The sequence below is a fragment of the Cebus imitator genome, unplaced genomic scaffold (genome assembly GCF_001604975.1).
Source record: "Cebus imitator isolate Cc_AM_T3 unplaced genomic scaffold, Cebus_imitator-1.0 Scaffold51, whole genome shotgun sequence".
NCBI classification, from domain to species: domain Eukaryota; kingdom Metazoa; phylum Chordata; class Mammalia; order Primates; family Cebidae; genus Cebus; species Cebus imitator.
Window position 1 is genome coordinate 10,439,387 of NW_016107366.1, and position 20,181 is coordinate 10,459,567.

Below are 20,181 nucleotides of genomic sequence, written 5' to 3' on the forward strand. Positions count from 1 at the left end.
AAAAATTAGCCGGGTGTAGTGGCAGGCTCTTGTAATCCCAGCTACTTAGGAGACTGAGGCAGGAGAATCACTTGAACCTTGGAGGAGGAGGTTGTAGTGAGCTGACATTGTACCACTGCACTCCGGCCTGGGTAACAGTGAGACTCCATCTCACAAAAACAAAACAAAAAAAACAAAAAGCAAAAAATGTGGTTCTTAGACCACCGGCATGAGCATCACTTGGGAATTTGCTCAAAATGGGAATTCTCAGGCCCTGCCCAGATCTGTAGTTTTCTGATTATGTATAATCAGAAAGTGTGGAGTCTAGGCCCAACAATCTGCTTTATAATACCTCCAGTTGATTATAATGTATGTTACAATTTGCAAACTACTGGTCTAGGCATATTATTTCCTAACTAGTGTTTTATTTCTGCTTCTATTGAGATTTAGCGGAAGTCTAAATCCTTGAGTGCAAAATTAGCATTATTTTGCATAGTGGCAAGGACATGGAGCCATACAGGAGGTAGTTGAATCCTGGGTTATCAAGAATTTCAGGGCCAGGCATGGTGGCTCATGTATGTAATTCCAGCACTTTGGGAGGCCGAGGTGGGTGGATTGTTTGAGGTCAGGAGTTCGAGACCAGCCTGGCCAACATAGTGAAACCTCATCTCTAGTAAAAATACAAAAATTAGCTGGGCATGGTGGTAGGCGCCTGTAGTCCCAGCTATTCCAGAGGCTGAGGCAGGAGACTCGCTCGAACCTGGGAGACAGAGATTGCAGTGAGCTGAGATTGCACCACTGCACTCCAGCCTGGGCACAGAGTGAGACTCTGTCTCAAAAAATAATTGTAATAATTTCAGGCAAGTTCACCTCCCTGAGCCACAGTTTCCCATCTTTGAAATGATATAACATCTATCTCCAGATAAGATTTTTTTTAGAATTAAATAAAATAATAATGTAAAGTGCCTAGTATATTGCCAGGATCCCAGGTGTTTGAGAAATTGCCTCTAGCAATTTTACTTGTTAGCAAAGAGCGCCCACCTCCATCTGTTCTTTCTCTTGTTTCTTTAATGTATTTGCTATTTTTTTGTCTCTGGGGCTTTGCATTAACTGTTTTCTCTTGGACATCCAACCTCCTACCCCTCTTTACCTCACTAGCTTTTATACATCCTTTAGATCCCTGCTATAGTTACTCCCCCTGGAGAGGGATTTCCCTAACCCTCACCCTGCAGTCTCTATAGCAGTCTATATTTCTCTATCACTGCATTTATCATACCACTTTGGAATCATCTGTCTCTCATGTAAACTTCATTGAGGCAGTGTCTTGTTCACTGCCATATTCCTAGGGACAAGTGAAGTTCTTCGTATATTGTAGGAGCTAAGTGTTGAATGAATGAATGGTGGCTGCCATTATTGCTTCACCTTCATCCTCCAAGAGCAATCTCCCCATTCTGGTTTATAGTTTTTGTGCTGACTGCTCGTGATAATCATAAGTATATATTGTTGAGAACAGTGCCCATTTTCTCTTTCACTGAAAGCACGTACTTTGACCTTAGCTGACATAGTAGTTCATTCAGCTATTTCCTAACCACTGATCCCTCTGTATCACAGGTATCTCCGGGGAGCTATATGCCTTGATGGATCAAGTTCATCATATGCAACACTCAAAATGGCAGCATCCTTCAGACCTCACTACACGGTGAGTGCGATTAGAAGAAGGAAGAGAAGGGGCAGAGCATGGTGGCTAACGCCTGTAATCTTAGCACTTTGGGAGGCCAAGGTAGGCGGATCATTGGAGGTCAGGAGTTTGAGACCAGCCTGACCAACATGGAGAAACCCCGTCTCTACTAAAAATACAAAATTAGCCGGGCGTGGTAGCACATGCCCATAATCCCAGCTACTCGGGAAGCTGAGGCAGGAGAATCGTTTGAACCTGGGAGGTGGAGGTTGCTGTGAGCCGAGATCATGCCATTGCACTTCAGCCTGGGCAACAAGAACGAAACTTTGTCTCCAAAAAAAAAAGGAGGAAAAGAATAGAATGGCTGGGCATGGTAGCTCACACCTATAATCTCAGCACTTTGGGAGGCCAAGGTGGGTAGGTCGCTTGAAGTCAGGAGTTTGAGAGCGGCCTGGCCAACATGGTGAAAACTCCGTAGCTACTTAAAATACAAAAATTAGCCGGGTGTGGTGGTGAGGGTATATAGTACCAGCTACTCAGGAGGCTGAGGCAGGAGAATTGCTTGAATCCCAGTGGTGGAGATTGCAGTGAGCCGAGATGATGCCACTGTACTCCAGCCTGAGTAGCAGAGTGAGATTCCATCTGAAAAAAAAGAAAGGGTGGAATTTGGCTGCAGGAGGAATATAGTGGGGATTAGGGGTTGGAATTGTTTAAGAGATGAGGGGGGAAAAAAAGCGACGCAGCCTAATGGAATAAGAACTGGACTGAGGCTGAGCACAGTAGCTCATGCCTGTGATTCCAGCACTTTGGGAGGCCAAAGTGGGAGGACTGCTTGAGCCCAAGAGTTCAAGGCCAGCCTGGCCAACATGGTGAGACCCTTTACTACAAAAACTTAGCTGGCCATGGTGGTGTGTGCCTGTAGTCCCTGAGAGTGCCTAAGAGAGGAGGATTGCTTGAAGTCTAGAAGCTTGAGGCTGTGGCAAGCAGTGATTGTGCCACTGCACTCTAGCCTGGGCAGGGCAAGACCCTCTCTCTCAAAAAAAAAAAAAACTTGGACTGAAATTCAGGAAACCTGAGTTCCAATACTAGCTTTGCAACGTGGTGTCAAAGGAAGGACCTTTCTAATTCTGAAATCTTCTGAGATTGTTTTTTAAGACTCAAATTTAATATTACAGTCTTCTGGATTCTTGTTGCAGGGTGGCTGTACCAATTTATTTAGTTATTCTGATTCAGCTACTCAAAAACCTTGGAATCATCCTTTACTCTTTTCTCCCTCACCCCATATTCAATCCCATAGGCTCTGCATATACAGTTGTCGTTGGTATTCATGAGGGATTAGTTCCAGGACTCTCTTTAGATAGCAAAATTCACAGATGCCACGTTCCTTATATAAAATGCCATAGTATTTGCATAACCTGTGCACATCCTTCCATATACTTTTAATCATCTCTGGATTACTTATGATACCTAATACAGTATAAATGCTATGCAGATAGTTATACTGTATTGTTTAGGAAATAATGACAAGGAAAGTCTGGACATGTTCAGTACAGATGAAACCATCTATTTTTTTTTTTCTTTGAATATTTTCAACCCATAGTTGGTTAAATCCATGGAATCAGAACCCACAGATGTGGAGGGTCAGCTGTATATCCAAAGCCTAACTATTTCTCACATTTTCACCTGGATTGTTGCAAGTGACAGTTGCAACATTTCACCTGGATTGTTGCAGTCTCCTAAATGCCGTCCCTGCTTCTCCCCTTGCCAATGCACTGTTCACAACTCAGCAGCCAAGGAGATTCTTTTAAAGCATAAGTCAGATTTGCTCAGTGTTTTCCAGTGGCTTCCCATCTCACATCTTCCCATTCTCATAATCCCCTACAAAGGCCTGTATGCTTTGGCCTGTGCTCACCAACTTCATCTCCTAATACTCTTCCCTTGCTTCAGGGTCTTTACACTCACGTTCCCTCCGTAGTTGTCAAAATTATAGCATTTCTCAGAAGGAAAGGCAGTGTAGTATAATTGTTATTAAATTCTGGAGTGAGATGTGAGTTTAAATCCAGGATCTTCTACTTAACTCTACTGCATAACCTTGGGTAAGTTATTAACCTGAGGCTTAATTTCCTTACCTATACAAGAAGTTAATGAAAATACTGGTAGGATTGTTGCAGTATTAAGTGAGGAGAGATATTTAAAGCATTCAGCAAATACTTGCATATAGGGCTAGATAAATGTCAGGTACTGTTACAATTATTTGCAACCCTGGCTACTACTCATAATTACCTGTGGAGATAGGCAAAAATACAGATTTTCGGGTCCTGATTCCAGGCATTCTAAGTCATTAAGTCTGGGAAGAGGTAGAGGTCAAGAATCCCTATCTGGCCGGGCGTGGTGGCTCACACCTGTAATCCTAGCACCTTGGAAGGCTGAGGCAGGTTGGATCACCTGAGGTCAAGAGTTCCAGCCTGGCCATTATGGTGAAACCCCATCTTAAAAAAAAAAAAAAATCCATATCTGTATTTTTTTTTTTAATTTTTATTTTAGAATCCATATCTTTAGAAAGCTTCCTAGATTGTTATTAGGAGCATTTTCAGAGTTGAAAATGGGATCAAATTATCTCAGAGCATCTTGCTCAGAACCCCAGCCAGCACATAACTAAAAGAGACTCTTAAGAAACTTTACTTTGAGTCTGTGCTATTAATTTTTCAGTCTCAAAACTTGCAATGTGATACTCACATGATGACCTACCTCTCTGGGAATTTATTCTAATTTTAACTGCTGTGTCCTGAGCAACCTTGAGCTGTGTCAGACAATAAGGTCCTTTTGGAGGTACAGGTCTGATGCAAACAATGAAATATAAATCCTATCCTAAATTCTTCCAGGAAGAAAATTTTTTTTTTTTCATACTTCAACATTATTCTACATTAGTTTTCCTTAGAATACTGTGTATGTGGCATATTACCATAATACCTATGGGAATTAGGTGGCTTTGGGAGTTGGAAAGAAATAGTACTTATGGTGTGGTGTTCACATAAATAAAATAGTATAAAAAATAAATAGTATAAAATTTCTAAAATTGTGAGAACTATAAAATTAATATCTAATTTCCAAAAGTAAAGATTTTCCTTAAAATTGTTGTGCTGGCCTTTTTTTGTATACAAATAGCCATTCCAGTTGAAATATCTTTCCTGTTTGTACTCTCCCTCTCTTGATAGAAACTATGCCCGCCGACAGAAACATCTGCAAAGATACAGTCTGACTCAGTGGGTTGACAGGAACATGCGAAGCCACCATCGGTTCCAACGTCTCCCAGACTTCTCATACAGTTGATTTGTCTCAACCCATCAGCAATGAAGGTCCCTATCCAGGGTCCTGCTTGGAGCAGCATTTCGTGTTCTTTTGCTGTTTTGTGCTTTGCAGATTTTGAATTTTATTTTTCACAAGATTTTTATTTAAAAAACTCGTCACCTTTTGGAAATGCCCATTGCTAACTTGAATTTTTTTGTATGAAGTCCCTCCTGATTGTGTGTGTGTGTGTGTGTGTGTGTGTGTGTGTGTGTGTGTATATGTGTGTCTGTGTGTTTAAGCAAGTGTTTGGTTGGTGTAGTTTTTTTGTTTTTTAATTTAAATTGAAGGTAGCTGCCTCCTGAAAGCCAGCATTAAGCCAAAACACCCAGGCTGAAGCAAAAGACTCACCTCTCTGCAGAGGCAAAGTCTACTTCTGGTACCTAAAAGAAATCATTGTTCAATCTCCCATAAGGAAGAGATTCTTTACCAGGCTGTGAGCCAGTATTAGTTGACTTGTAAATGGATATAAGTTACTCTTACTTTTTTATTTGAATCCTCTGAATACCTGTCAGTATTTTAAAGTTGGCAATCCAGGACATTATAAGTGGGATGGAGCAGGAGAAAAATCCCTTTTGAAAGGACAAGTTAAAATAGTAAACCCCCTTCTTTCTGTATGTACTAGCTGCCTTGATTTTTTTTGTTGTTGGGGGAGCATTTTTTCTTTATCAAACTTATTTTGCACAATAGTGTTTACAAATCTTATATATCTTTGACAGAAGACTCAATGACTAATACCTTGTAGTCTTGAGACTGATTGTCTCCTTTGCCCTTCTTCAAGGATTTTCCTTTTTCTTTTTACCCCCCAGTGACCACTCTACTTGTTAGGATTCTAGTGGCAGTATTCTTGTATCCTGTTAGACATGGATACACCTCTTCAGGATGGCCTCCTTGCTCTCTTTATTGAAGAGCTGCCCACCCAGAGTCTTGACTCTAGGGTAAGCCAGTGCTATTGTGGTATCAGTTGGTATTTAGTTTTATCTGCTAAACCCCAGCTTTAAGTATGAGTGTTAGTTACGGAGCCTCCATTCTCTGGGAGAGTGTGGAATGGCACTCTTTTGTCTCCATTATCAGTTAAGAAGAGGTGTCTTTAGACCCTGTATGTTACCATTTCATTTGGTCAAGCCCCTGAAATGCTAAAGTACATGTAATATAGTTGTGACTAAGCCTATGCACAAAAGCATTACCTGATCTTAAAGTTTGGTATTCTAACCAAAGTTGACAGAGTATGCATCTGTCTTTTTTTTTTTTTTTAAACAGAGTTTTACTCTTGTCACCCAGCTAGAGTGCAATGGTGCAGTCTCAACTCACTGCAACCTCTGCCTCCTGGGTTCAAGCGATTCTCCTGCCTCAGCCTCCCAAGTAGCTGGGATTACAGGTACCTGCCACCATGCCTAGCTAGTTTTTGTATTTTTAGAAGAGATGGGATTTCATCATGTTGGCCAGGCTGGTCTCAAACTCCTGAACTCATGTGATCCACCCGCCTCAGCCTCCCAAAGTGCTGGGATTACAGGCATGAACCACCACGCTCAGCTGCATCTGTCTTAATGGATGTCTTAGGAATTGGTTATTTTCTCTTTATACGTAGCTCTAGACATCATTTTGGGAAGTTTTTGCAGTCTGGCATTTGTGCTGTTGTTCTCTGTGAAGGTTGTTCATAGATGCTATAGACTCTGGTTTTGTGATTTCATCAATCCCATCTTTGTATGTGAGTAACACATTCAAAACATCATACCCCACTTTAGAAACCGACTTGGGAAAAGCTTGGTCATTTAAGCCAACAATAAATTTGGGTGAATGTCCCTAAGTGTTTACTGTTTTTATCCAGTCGAGGATTTGCTTTTCCTTGAACATTTGGTTTAAATTTGGTTAAATGCAAAGAAGTTCTCTTCAAAGACAGTAGTCAAAAATCTATTATTTTAGTTAGGCTACTTGGCATTTACTACATTGGTCACTTCTCCAGGTCGCCCTAAATTAGCTTGGTGGAGTGAAACATGGGACATGGCAAGCATCTACCTTTGGGACCATAGCATAGTTAAAATTAAATGTAGTTGGAATAGCTAGCATTGCAGCTGTCTAGTTTCCTTCAGAAAACCCAAGGAGTGAAGGGACAGCATTTTGCTTGGGCAAAAATCTGAGACTCATGTTCTTGCCCTCCTGGTACATGGGGTTTTAAGACTGAATGTGTAATAGGAGCACTGCTTTTGCCAAATCAAATGAGTGACAAGTTAACTAGAAAATGTGACAATCACATTTCCTCTTAGCTCAAATAATTCTGTTTTTCCAAAGCTTTAGCAGCTTAATTAAATCTGTTGGACTGGGGGAGGAGAGAGCTGTTATCTAGTGGTTAACATGGTATTCTTTAAGAAGAAAAAACCAAGCCAAAGAAAACTCATTATCTGGCATGTTCGCCTTAAAGATGGTAGTGGGTAGAATCTGGAGTCTTAATCTCTTTTCAAAGCTGCATATCTCTTATATTTGGTGTTGGCCTCTAAGTCTAGTATTTCATATGGAATTCTGGCTATATTTTTTTTAAGTAAGTATTATGTGCATTTAACTGCTTTCTTCATCGATGACATTCCCACACATGGGTCTTGACAAAGCAGAGTAAAAATATGCTGTTTACATTGTTTACTTCCAAGTAAGGAGCCTGAAATAACCTGTAGTTTCTAATGCAGGCCCTGATTTACTTGCGTTGTCAGTTTCAATTATGAAACTGAAGTTTGGTGCCTCCTCTTTATCATGTTTTTTCCCTTATAGCAGTTGTGTTTAATGTCATTAAAAAGAAATAAAAGTTCTTGTCAGTGACTTATGTACTGTGGCGGTCTGTTGTAGGCTTCGTTGGAGGGTTATTTGCCTTCTTCCTTTGCGTAGGTAGGTTAGTGGGGTGGGGAGGGGGGCGGCAGTTAGTAGAATGTGGTTCTGGGAAGGCGAGGGTGCTTGCTCCCTATTCTTTTGAAGGTAAATTACAGTGTTGAGAAAGGTGTTCTAGCAGTTAAGAAATGTTGATGATTGGGATTTGCAGCTACATATGGTGCATGTCAGGAGCCTGACATAGGGAGAGCCTGAAATATCATTATGCCTTAGTTTTTGCAGAGGGGGAAGATGGCTCAGCCCTAATCAGGCAGGCATTGCCTTTTGTTCCTTCCCATGGCTGTGTGGTTGACCTCCCTGTCTCTGCTTCTTCAGAACTAGCACTGATTAAGAAAGAAGCCATGCTGTCCTAGAGCATTCTCTCTTTAAAGGGGATTTAAGAAACCAGAATCAGCGGTACAGAATTGATGGCTATTCATAACCCAATTTCTCCAGAAACTGCTGCTCCTAGAAACTGGGTGAAGGTTGGATAAGTGTGGGTAGATGTGGGAGACAGCGTTCCTTAGATCCCTTTTGTGAACCCAGAAGCAAGGAAAAAAGGGAAGGCAATAATAACTTGACACCTATATTAGCCAGTGCTTTAAAAATCTGAGTTCATGCTAAGAAAACAAGTAGCAACATGTTTAGCCATGCTCTCTGGTCTGCAGTTCAGTAAGTTTTTTCTGTATCTTCTAGACAAAATACAATATTGAGTCCATGCAAAAGGTTCAATATAAGTTTGCTAAATACTCAGCAACTTGACATTCTTCTCTCAGTCTGAGGTACTCTCCTTAACCTATGCATATCTGTTTTGTTCCTGTCAGGCGTAGATAGGATCTTTTGTTCATTTTACATTATGGAAAAGTAGGAAAAGGAGAAATGGACTTTTTCCAAGAGGATTGGGGTCATTCTCTAATTAGCCTATTTTGAGATTTTATAGGAAGAAAAAAGCCAATCACTTAAAGCTAGAAAGTGGAGTTTCCCGCTTCTCTTAGTATTGTTCTACTTTTCTAAGAGAAAACAATTATTCCTAAGCTGATTCTAGGGTATGCTTGCTTTGTATGCCAGAGCACCTGTCAGGAAAAAAAAATTCCACTTGTCACAGGAAGTATCAGCTGGTCATTGGTGGAATTCCTAAGTGAACAAGCTCCTGCCTTGTCCTTCACACCTGTCCTCCCCCGTGACAACTGGGACATGCCATAGACAGAAAATTTGGCCCTCCCCAGCACCATTGAGAAGGGGGTGGAATATAATATTTTGGATAACCTTTAAAGTAGTTTAAGTGATAGTCCTGAAATGTATCACTAAGGAACTAAGGAACTGTTTGTTTTGAGACAGAGTCTTGCTCTGTTGCCCAGGCTGAAGTGCAGGGGCGCGATCTCGGCTCACTGCCTCCTGGGTCCAAGCAATTCTCATGTCTCAGACTCCTGAGTAGCTGGGATTACAAGTGTGCATCAACATGCCCAGCTAATTTTTTATTTTTAGTAGAGACAGGGTTTCACCATGTTGGCCAGGCTGGTCTTGAACTCCAGGCCTCAAGTGATATGCCCAAAGTGCTGGGATTACACTTTGTAATGTAAGCCACCATACCTGGCCAGGAACTATTTGTATACAAAGATCTTCAGCTTAACTTCAAGTCACATTTAAAGGTTTGGAAATATTTTGTACTGATGGAGCTTGATGGGGCTGGAGCTGGGCAAGGGAGGGAGGTGAGCAGGGTGTCCCATTTATAGAAGCAATTTGTTCTTGGAGGCTACTTCATAAAAGCAAATTCCAGTAACCATCAAATAGGTTTAAAGAGAGTCAAATCTAAAGCATCATGTTAATGGGTTGGTGAGATTTTACACACTTTTGTAAAGGGTTTAAATAGAACCCTTAAAAATTGATTCTTGAGAAGGCCCATTCTGAAAAACTAGGGGACAAGAGTAGGAAGAGGAAAGGACTTCTGCCTCATAGAAACACTCACCAGTCTGTCCTCCTCCCCTCAGACCCTGGGTTTTCCCTCATGCTCCTGGGAGGATGCACCTGGCTCCTATTGTAGGAAGTAGGTGGAATCTGGGAATCTTCTAAATTCTCTGGTTTTGGCAGATAAGGACGGCAAGACCTAACCTCAGAGAATTAACTTGCCTGAGTTGTTAGGTGATTACAAGGCAGGGTCTCCTGCCTCTGAGACCAGCATTTCTCTCATAGGCCTGCTGTAGTCTGCAAGTAAGGTCTCTTGGTCTCAAAGACCTGTCGGTGCCTTTCCACAGTTGTGAGAAATGTCAGTGGATCTATGTGATGGTGAAGGGATCCCATCCCAAGTCTAGCTGTGTGAGGTTCGGCTTTGCAACTACAGTGGATTCAGGGAAGGCTCAATTGTTATACAATTGGGGGTTTAGGGAGGTAATTAAAGGGAATGGAGTTTTATCTAAGCCAAGAGTGTTTGCTCCTTTTCTCTCATACCCTTTATGATGTACTACAGGCACAGATTAAGTTGAAGACAGGAAACCTCCATCAGGAGAGCTCCCTGAGCCCCAATGACAGTTGTAGTACACCTAGTGCTGACATGGGGGCTTCTCCATCATTTGGCACTAGATAGGCACAGAGGGCTTAGGAAGTACCTCTCTGAGGTTTGGCTTAGAGTTCAGTGTGCTAATCAGTTTCCTACTTTGCTGTGCAGCCACTAAGACCTTTCCCTCTGCTTTCAGAACCTTCTAGAACAGCCAACTAAGCCCTGCTCACCTGACATTTTCTCTCCAAGCTCCTCCCAGCTCTGGACAGGAATGTTTGAGGTGCCCCATTTACTGATTTTTGCTCATTGGCTAATGTCATCATTACTCTTTCAGCCTGCTTTTGGGATCGTAATGGTGTTCCTTTAACAGCCTAGAACAGCACGCTGTGACTACTGAGCTGCAGAAAGCAGTTTTGTGGTTTCTCTTCACTTCTTTCCTTACCCTGGGGAGAAACAAGAATTGCATTCCTTTGGCCAGGAAAAGCACCCAGCCCCATCCAGAGGGGAAAACCCTTTGTTTTAAAAAACTGAGCTTGCATACCTAGCCAGTGAGGCAGCCCAAGCTTGGTTTGGGGGAGCCTCAGTAATAGGATGATGGAGCAGCTATTTTCTTCTCCTACACGTGCACCCCCATCTGTTTGAGATTTCCCTTCCAACTCCAGCTTGGCTGGCTGGCAGGCATGTCCCTAAGAAGCTGCAGGCCAAAATGGAGAGAGAACTGACTTCCTCCTCCACACATCCTGACTTGCTGCCAATTGCCAGAAAAAGAGGGCAACATTTGGGCATTTACCAGAAGACAAGGATGTGCCTTTTCATTTGTCTTTTTATTTTACATTTAAAAAGTGGTTATTGCTCTAAGTGGATCAGAGGTAAGGACCTCTCCCCTAAGGAGCCTTGGCCTTGCAGCCCCATTCAGCAGGGATGGAAGTCACAAGACAATGAGTGGAGCCTTATGCCCTCCCATGAGGAAGCCCTTAGGATTGCTGACATCTGCCCTTTATCCGTCTCTCCTCCCCAGTGCTGCCACACTTGGGCAAAACAGAATAGTGGCAGACCCAGCCTTGAGAGCTCTTGTAGACCAGAAGGAAGGGGCGGTCATTGGGTGATGGCTTCTGGCTCTCTGGCTTGAGGACCAATGCTCTTATCATTCATTTCAACAAATATTTACTGAGTACCAGGCTTGTGCTAGGTGTGGTTCTCCCACACCCATCCTTGGCCACCAATGGAAGATGCAGAGATCCACCTCTGCCCATGCAGGCATCTAGCAGCCATACCTCAACAGTCTTGGGGAAGAGCCTACCTTCCCTCATCAAGCACCATTTTTTTTAAACCAGAAAGGGGCAGTGGAGAGAGAGACCTGTCACATCACACGACTCGGGCTCTAAGGAAGGACATGAAGACCCTGGGTAACTTTCATAGAACTCTGGATGGGATGGCAAGATATGAAGACCCCAGAGACCAGTGGTGATAGCCAGGGCTGCTCTGCCTGTCCATGGTGAATTGCTCAGGCCTGCCTTCCAGCAGCTTCTACTCCAGAAGGGGTGTTTTAGTAACCCCCAGAATGCCAGATGTGATGTGACTTTTCAGTTGTCCAAGCTAGCATTTCTGAAACTTCAAGAGATACTTCCTAAATAAATTGGACCAGTACCTTCCAGGTCTTCCTAAGACCCCAAACTGATGATCTTATAGTCATAAGGGTCAAAGAAGATAGAGGATGCAGGCAACCAGCTCAGTCCTCGGGGGAGTCTCTGCCCTCCAGAGTGCAGCCCTCTGATTTTTGTTTGCCAAAAGAGACAAACCAGGTAACATCTTACACACTTGCAAAGGTGTGCATCACACCACAAACATGTCCTTGATGGCTGGATCCAGAAAAGGCTTGATGGCAGCCAGGATCCTGCATGGCAGGCAGCCCCACAGCTTCTCTGAAGTTCCTTGGTCTGAAAGACACAGCTTGAGTCAGTCCTTGTGCTTGTCATCTCCCAGGGCTTTGTGCATTTTCTCAAAGAGGAAGCCAGTCCAGGAGAGGCGAGGAGGCAGAAGGCTGTGTCTCATGCAGCTTTATCTTTTCCAGAATGGGGCCAGGCCTTTTAGTTTTGTGGCTTATTTTTATTTTTGTGCGGAATTTGGGTTTGTAGTTCAGCCTCCTTCATCTGACTAGGGCAAGGAGAAGAGAGAACTGTATAGCTAGCTGTGCCTCCGCCCCTCTGCTGCAGTCATCCTTCTCCCTGTGCCCATGGGCCTGGGGACCAGCTGAGAAAAAAAAATGGAATCCTCCCTGCAGACAGGCAGTCACGCTTCAATGATGTTCACTGAGGGCTTGTTTGGAAACGGGAGGAAAAAAATGAGAGAAGCGGCCAGGACTAATTGAATAGACTTCTTGCAAGGCTGGAAACAGAGGACAGAAGAAGGAAGGGAGGAGCAGCAGGGCCGCAGCCTAAATAAGCCAGGTTCTTGTCCCTTGTGGAAAGAAAAGAAAAGCCCTGCCTGGATGTCTTGTTTTTCTGCCTTTTCAAACCCAGCCTTCAGCCTCACTCAACTGAATGGCCAAGACTGAGTCCTGGGCCCATGGCCCCTGGCACCCAGTCTACCCCCAGCAGTCATCCCTCTGACATCAGTCAGCCACTGACATTGTTGAGATTCTTCTGGAGATGGGGGTTAATAAGAGGCTTCAGGAAAGTGCGCCAGAGAGAGGACAGTAAGCCAGAGGGTACAAGGAGATGGAGGGAAGAGGAGATGTAGAGAGGGCCAGATGTTTGTTGGATAGTCATCGTCAGAATCATGGGATCCTCTCACATTCTCTACTGTCTGTCTTCTTAGCTGCTCAGGGCAAGCACTGAAAAGGTTTTCATATCTGTTTTACAGAAGAGGAAATGAAGGTACAAAGGTAAAGCACCTGCCCAAGGTCACAAGGCACAGCAGGAGCAGGAATGAGCCAGAACACCCCACTCCTGTTGTCCCACACCAACCAAGAATTCTGCCCTCCCCACTCACTGCTTTTTTTTTTCCAAACCACCACTGGCCCCTGGCACCCTGCAAAAGGAGAAGATCCAAAATCAACTTGCAGTGTCCCTGTGTCACACAGGCAGCAGCCAAGTCTGGCTCTGCCCAGCTGTAGCTGTGCCAGGCCCCGAGCTGACCCCCTCTGCATTCCAGGGATTACCAGGGCTCGAGGCGCAGGGTGGCCCACCCAGGCCCAGGTCTTGCCCTCACCTTGCTCCGGAGAAGCCCCCCACCCTGGTGCTCTGGTGTGCTGGTTTCAGATGCACTCTTGGTTTTTTCCTTGTTGTTATTGGGTTCATTGTCCTTGATAATATCATACTGGCGGCAGAAGAGGGCAATGACACCTGAGGGGGACAAGTGAGCAGTCAGAGGCCAGGGCCTGGGTTCTCACCTCCCCTGCTTCATTCCCACTAGCGCTTGGCAGTGGTCTCTCCAGATTGTGCCTCATCTACACTACTGCAGCAACCTCCCTCTGCCCTCTGGCTCCTGTTTTCACCTGTGCCCTCACCAGCCATGCCTTTCACTGCTTCTAGGCTGATCTTCCTATAACATGTGTCTGGTCATATCTCCTCCCCTCCTTTCCTTTAAACCTCTGACAGCAGCTAGGCGCAGTGGCTCACACCTGTAATCCCAGCACTTTGGGAGGCCAAGGTGGGCGGATCACGAGGTCAAGAAATTGAGACCATCCTGGCCAACATGGTGAAACCCCATCTCGACTAAAAATACAAAATTTAGCTGGGTGTGGTGATATACCCCTGTAGTCCCAGCTACTTGGGGGGCTGAGGCAGGAGAATCGCTTGAACCCATGAGGCGGAGGTTGCAGTGAGCTGAGATCGCACCAATGCACTCCAGCCTGGGCAACAGAGCTAGGCTCCATCTCAAAAAAAAAAAAAAACCTCTGACAGCTCCCGTTTTTCTTGAGGGGAAAATAGAAACAATAATAGCATTTATTGAGCTTGTGCCAGGCCCTGTGCTTGCACTGACATATTCTATCTCACTTAATCCTCACAACTCTATGAGGGTACCTATTATTATCATTCCCAGGGTACAAGTGAGGACACTGATGCAGAGAGAGTTTAACTAACTTAACTCAAGGTCACACAGTGGTGGAACTAGGACATGAACTCCAGGGCCTGCAGTCTGTGAAATGTTTAGTTTTATCAAACTAATAATACATGAACATAATGTTTTTTGAAAGACAGATAGTTTTTAAGGCAGACAGTTATTAAGGCAGCCAACTCCAGTCCTTCTAGGTGTTTTCCCAATTTTACCTCTATATTTAGAATGTTATTTCTTGATCTATTTTAGAAATCTGTTGACTTCCAACTATGGTAGATAAAGCATAACAACTCCCCCTACCTCCCTCCCTATTATCCTAATAAAATTTCATCACAATTTTGGGTTAATTTGCTATGTTTATATTGTTACGATTATATAAATACTGTCTGTGGCAAATCCATAACGAATCATAAGCAAACCTCCTCTTTTGTACAATCCTTTGTTTTTCCCTCATTTTTCCAATTGCCTGTTTTTCTGTATGCCTAAGAAACATTTTTTTCCAAATACTTTACAATATAGCCTGCCTTTCTCAACCACCATGCTCACAAAGCTTCAGCATGGTATTCAAATCTCTCAAAAGACTCCCGTCTACAGCCTCACCATCCTTTACTCCCTGACGTTTTACCTTCTCTCTTGGATTGCAGCTGCCCTGAACCAGACTGAGCTTACTTTATTTCTTGAACACACCAAGCCCTGAACACTCTTCCTCTTTTGGCTGCCTGGTGAACTCCTATTTATCCTTCAAAGCTCAATTCCCATGTTATCTCCTCTCTCTGTGTTTTTCCTGATTTCTAACTCACAGTTATTCCCTCTCCTCTGCTCTCCTACGTGGTACTACCATAGCACTCATTACATTGGATTATAGTTAAGTTCAGCCCAAGAAAATGAAAAAAAAAATTTAAAAAAAAGAAAAAGTAAACAAACACACAAACAAAATAACTCGGGCCTAGCTTTTCCCAGACAGTTCTTTGCAAGCACAGGGCTCTTAGTCATGATTATAGTACTACCGTTTGGACTGTGATTGTTCAGTACATGCTGGTTGAACTGAGTACAAAGATGAATGAAACTTGGCCTTTATCAGCCTGGGGGTCGGGGAGGCACCCAAGCCTGAGCATCCCCTGTTGTGAGGCCCAGACCCACTGTCTCATAAGTAAGAAGGGGAAACCTGGGGAAGGCCATGCAGGAGGGGAAAGAAGAAACTGAGGCCTTAAGTGGGGTCCAGTGACATGGTTCTCATCTTCAGTGAGTTGAAGAGCAAGACCCCATCTCTATAAAAAATAAAAAATTAGCCAGGCATGGTGGCACATGCCTGTAGTCCCAGCTACTCAGGAGGCTAAGGCACGAGGATCACTAGAGCCCAGGAGGTCAAGGCTGCAGGGAGCTGTGATTGCACCACTGCATTACAGCCTGAGTGACAGAGTGAGACTGTCTCAAAACAGCAACAACAACTTGGTCTTCATTCTCAGAGAGCTCACAGACCCTGGGTAAAGGAAAGAGACATGAGCCCAGCTAACTTACTTACATAAGGGCTAAAGAGAGGAGTAAACACTATGCAGTGGGCATGTGGAGGCAGGAGGGCCATTCTACTGGATGGATTGAGGGAGTTTTCATGGTGGCTGTCTCCGAGCTGGGTCTAAAAGGGTGATGAGGTTAGGAGAATGTCCCAAGTCCAGGCAGTAACTTCCCCTGAGCTTCCCAGGCCTGGACCCCTGTAGGCACAGCACCCCAGAAGAGGAAGAAAAGGCTGTGGCCATGGCCAGAGGTAAAAAGCCTCTGGAAGTGTCCAGCCCCAAGAAGTTAAACCTCTTCTGAGGGACGGCAAAGGCAAGTACTCATCGAATCCTATAAGGCAGCTAACAATATGCTGTTTTTTTGGTGAACAATGAGTTTGAGAAGGGGTCAGATCTGGTTCCCAGAACTGTTGTTGGCAGGACTTGGAGACTTTTCACCTTAGAGATGTCCAAACCTTTACCCTTTGTTTTCAAGAGAGAAGGGCCTGGTCAGAGTCTTCCATTTCCCAGAGGCTGAAGGAAGTAGAAGGGCTCAGAGGCCAGACTCACCTGCCCACATGAACAGGACCACGACGATGATCAGCACCTCACCTGTCCGCAGCTGTTGGTTCCTCCCCATCTCTTTCATGGTGACCTCATCTGTGGGGAGAGAGACACTAGGTCCAGCGCTCCTTTCCTCCCTCAGCCACTCTGCTAGGGCCAAACCCAAGACAACAGTGCTGATTTCTACAGGTGCCCACACATCTAACATACATTCTAGAATGCACTAATGGCTACTTGAGGTGGCAGTGATAGGACCGAGTCTAAAGGGAGTTTATATGCCCAGGGTCTTGTGGGGGACTAAAGTGAACGCTTTCTCTCTCAGGTACTGCTTTACTTGCCAGCGGGGGATACGAGGCAGGAGACGGAGCTTTCCTCAATTCCACCCACTGGTCTGGTCTTGACCACCCCTCACCCCACCCTGTTCCTCCTAACAGTGCCCAGGCGTGCCTTTGTTCTTAGAGGCCATCTTCTCAGCCTCGCGCGGGGTCTTGAAGAGCACAGGCTCGCTGGCCGGGCTCTGGCCCTGAATGGAGATGGCCTGCACGTGCACAATGTACTCCGTATCCTCCTCCAGGTCCCAGAGGGCACATGAGCGGGTGGTGGTGTTCACCTCCTGGATGAAGCGCAGCATCCGCACATCCTTCTTCTGCAGACAAGTGCCGGCCACTGCTGTCAACACTCAGTTACCAGCCCCACTCCTGCCCACCTCCCAGTGGTGACAAAGCCTCTACATACACAATGTTCATCATTCCATCACTTCCACTATCATTATCTCCATTTTACAGGGAAGGGAACAGGTTCAGAGAGGTTAGGGATGTTGCCCAAGGCCACATGTCTAGTAAGCATTGGAGCCAGGTCCTAAACGCAGATGTCTCTGAGATCAAAACCATGCTCTTAATTTCTATGTTCCATTTGAAAGTTCCCAAACCTTCCCTCACTGACCGATTCTCTTCTGGGGCCCCAATTTTCAGACATATGTATAAATTGCTGCTCATCTCCCTTGCCCCAAGTTCCTATTTCCTTTCTATCTCTCCATCACCACCACCGCCACATTCCTACCCCATCCACCACTACTATCTTGATGTGTCCTTCCCTTCTGGGGACAGTGGAGCATTACCTGCTGGGAGATGGCAAATCCGATGACAACCTCATCCTCCAAAACATCCCAGCTCACCACTGCAGAGTTGGCCTTGAGGTGCCTGACGGTGACGTTCACTGGGGCTGAGGGACTGTCTGGGGGACGGGGGGGCACCCAAGCCTGAGCATCCCCTGTTGTGAGGCCCAGACCTATGGTCTCATAAGAAGGGGAAACCTGGGGAAGGCCATGCAGGAGGGGAAGGAAGAAACTGAGGCCTCAAGTGGGGTCCAGTGACATGGCTCTCAGTCTTTGGTGAGTTGAAGAGCCAGGCCCAAGAGGCGCCAGGCTCCTCATGACTAGGAGGGAAGCACCTGCTGGCCACAGGCCGGCCCCACCAGGAGTCCAAGGCTCAAAGTGATGGGCCTAGGCCAAGGCCTGATCCTTAGATCAGGATGGGCGGTTAGAGTTGTGGAGACAGTTATGGAGGGGACATAGGTGGACAGAAACTGAAGGCTAGCTGATGAAAAGCAGTCAAAAGGACTCTCAGTCCAGTGTTCTTTTGACAGTAATACCCTGTCCAATGAGTGACCTTGAGTGAAGGAGAAAGATCCAGAAATCGAGAAGTGTCAGGCAGGGGTGAGCCCCGGGAGTGAGGAGCAACAGAAGTAACCCCAGAATTGCGGTGACCCAGGCAGAGTGAAGCCGGGAGGAGTCTGTGTGAGCCTCTTCTACACGCTCTTCCAGCCCCAAGAGGCAGGTGGGGAGATGGCCGGGGAAGATGGGGTCACTCAGAGCAGGGCCCCTCCGTGGGAAGTGGAGAAGAGAGAACAAGGTGAGGGAAGAGGATGAATGAAGAATTACTCCAGAAGAGACAGGAGGGAAGTGGGGGTGGGTGATGGGGATAGTGAGGGTCAGTGAGGAACACCATCCAGGAGAGGGGCAGTGCAGTCACACAAGCCTCTGTATCTTCCAAGGGGCAGGTGCAGCACGGGGCAAAGCTGGCCCTGAGCAGTGCCCCTCGCCCCACAGAGAGTGAACCTGAGGCCCAGGGGGCTGAGCCTGGGACCTGAGGAAGACAGAGGCAGACATGGAGAGGAAGGTGGAGAGAGACAGGACACAGACAGGTGGCGGCAGACAGCCAGAGGACAGAGAAGTGGGGCATCTGAGAAAGACAGATACGAGAGAGCGCACCCTGAACCACGGAGGGAGAGATGGCTAGAGGGAGAGATGAGCTGGGCAGCGGCAGCCAGGAGGGGCAGAGACGGAGCAGCAGGAGAGGCCAGGCAAGGACGGGCCAGCCCCATGGGGCAGGCCAAACGCTGCACCAGCTCAGGGGTGTCGGGGCCCATCCCACGCCCTGCGCTGTGCCCTCAGGTGCCAGTCCCCATCCCCTTCACACCTGCTCCTGCACAGCGGGACCCCATCCGCTCCCGCAGAGTTGGCCTGCAGGGCTTTGAGAGGTCTTGGGGACAAGGAGAGAGGCCCAAGGTGGGGGTACTGGTGTCCTCAGCTGCTCCCTGGGCCAAAGAAGGGAGCTAGGGAAGCTGAGGCAAAGACCTGGGGTTAGGGGAATGGGATTAGGGGACTGGGGACCATAAGACCCTAGAAATCCTGGGCCTGAGGTGACAGGGGAGGTTTGGAAACTGAAGGACAGGTCTGGGGGTCAAGGAGGTAGGGAAGAGGCTGGGGGTTGGGTTGGGGAGCAGTGTTCGGGCCGAGACAGGGGGTCCCCAGGGGACAGGAAAAGGACCAGGGGACTCCCAAGTGGCTGGGCTCAAGAGGAGCCTGCCCCAGCGCCGGCCCCCCGCCCCGGGCCCCCTTACCCGCCTGCACCAGCGCGAAGCAGACGCAGCCCAGCCACAGGCGGAGCGCGGCGCGGGCGCGGGGCGGCCAGGCGCTCGGCGGCCCGGGGTGCATGGTGGCTCCTCCGGCCGGCAGGCCCGGGGCGGCGCAGGGGGACGCGGCTCCAGAGCCCGGCGGCCGCTGGCGCTCGCGCTCCGGCCGGCGGCCCGGCCGCCCCGCGCCGCCCCGCGCCGCCTGCATGTCGGCTCCGCGGACAGCGACTCCCGCGCGGCGGCGGTGGCGGCGGCCGCGTCCACGTCGGGCGCCCGGGGGGCGGGGCGCCCCCGCTGCGGGGAGAGGCGCGGGGGCGGGGTGAGGACCGGAGGGCGCCCCCACTCCCGCCCCCGCTACCTATTCTGTCCGCGGCCAGGGAAGAAGGGCCTTCTCGGACTCGCGGCCCCCACCCTCTCCCCGAGCGGGAGCCCAGCGGTGTTCTCCGTGTCCCCGCCGCGGTCACCCTCGCAGTCTCTGTTGCCCGCGCACAGCCCTGACTCGGCCGATGCTTTCTGCCCTTTCCCAGGGGCGAGGGAGGGCAAGTGCCGCGGAGATGCCCGTTTGTGCACGGACCCCGCAGCGCGCCTCCCCTTCCTGGGCCTAGGGATCCCTCACTCCAAGCTACACCCGAGGCCTTGTGGCTGGGGCAGACGGGGACAGAGAGGAGAGGTCGCAGTCAGGCTGGGTGAGCAGAGAGAGCTAAGTGGACACTGGGGCTCGGTGTTTCCAGTGGGGCTGGGAAGAGGCTGCTCGGACTCACTGGAGGGTCCAGCTCTGCGACCTCACGCCAATCCTTTTCCTTCAT

General features: G+C 47.2%; 2 protein-coding genes across 4 annotated transcripts in view; one reads left to right on the top strand and one right to left on the bottom strand.

Annotated features, from left to right (window-relative positions):
* Positions 1–5,154, top strand: part of LOC108303800 (S100P binding protein) — a 41,573-nt gene extending 36,419 nt beyond the window's left edge. The window contains exons 5-6 of the mRNA XM_037738212.1: positions 1,591–1,678; positions 4,873–5,154. Coding sequence (XP_037594140.1) covers positions 1,591–1,678; positions 4,873–4,987 — 203 coding nt within the window. The 3' untranslated portion in view covers positions 4,988–5,154. The remainder of the gene's footprint in view (positions 1–1,590; positions 1,679–4,872) is intronic.
* A 6,000-nt stretch (positions 5,155–11,154) lies between these two features.
* Positions 11,155–19,600, bottom strand: FNDC5 (fibronectin type III domain containing 5). Of its 3 annotated transcripts, none has more exons than XM_017527964.2 (6): positions 19,364–19,600; positions 17,580–17,695; positions 16,910–17,108; positions 16,469–16,558; positions 13,560–13,693; positions 11,155–13,200 (listed from the first exon to the last, which is right to left on the bottom strand). In XM_017527964.2, exons 1-6 carry the CDS (start codon positions 19,581–19,583, stop codon positions 13,195–13,197), a joined length of 765 nt encoding a protein of 254 aa, XP_017383453.1. In that variant the 5' UTR covers positions 19,584–19,600; the 3' UTR covers positions 11,155–13,194. The 3 variants fall into 3 exon arrangements, with proteins under 3 accessions (XP_017383453.1, XP_017383452.2, XP_017383454.1); XM_017527963.2 differs by having other exon boundaries at positions 11,155–12,286; positions 19,364–19,519; XM_017527965.2 differs by lacking the exon at positions 19,364–19,600 and adding an exon at positions 18,940–19,075 and having other exon boundaries at positions 11,155–12,286.
* Between the last annotated feature and the right edge of the window lie 581 nt (positions 19,601–20,181).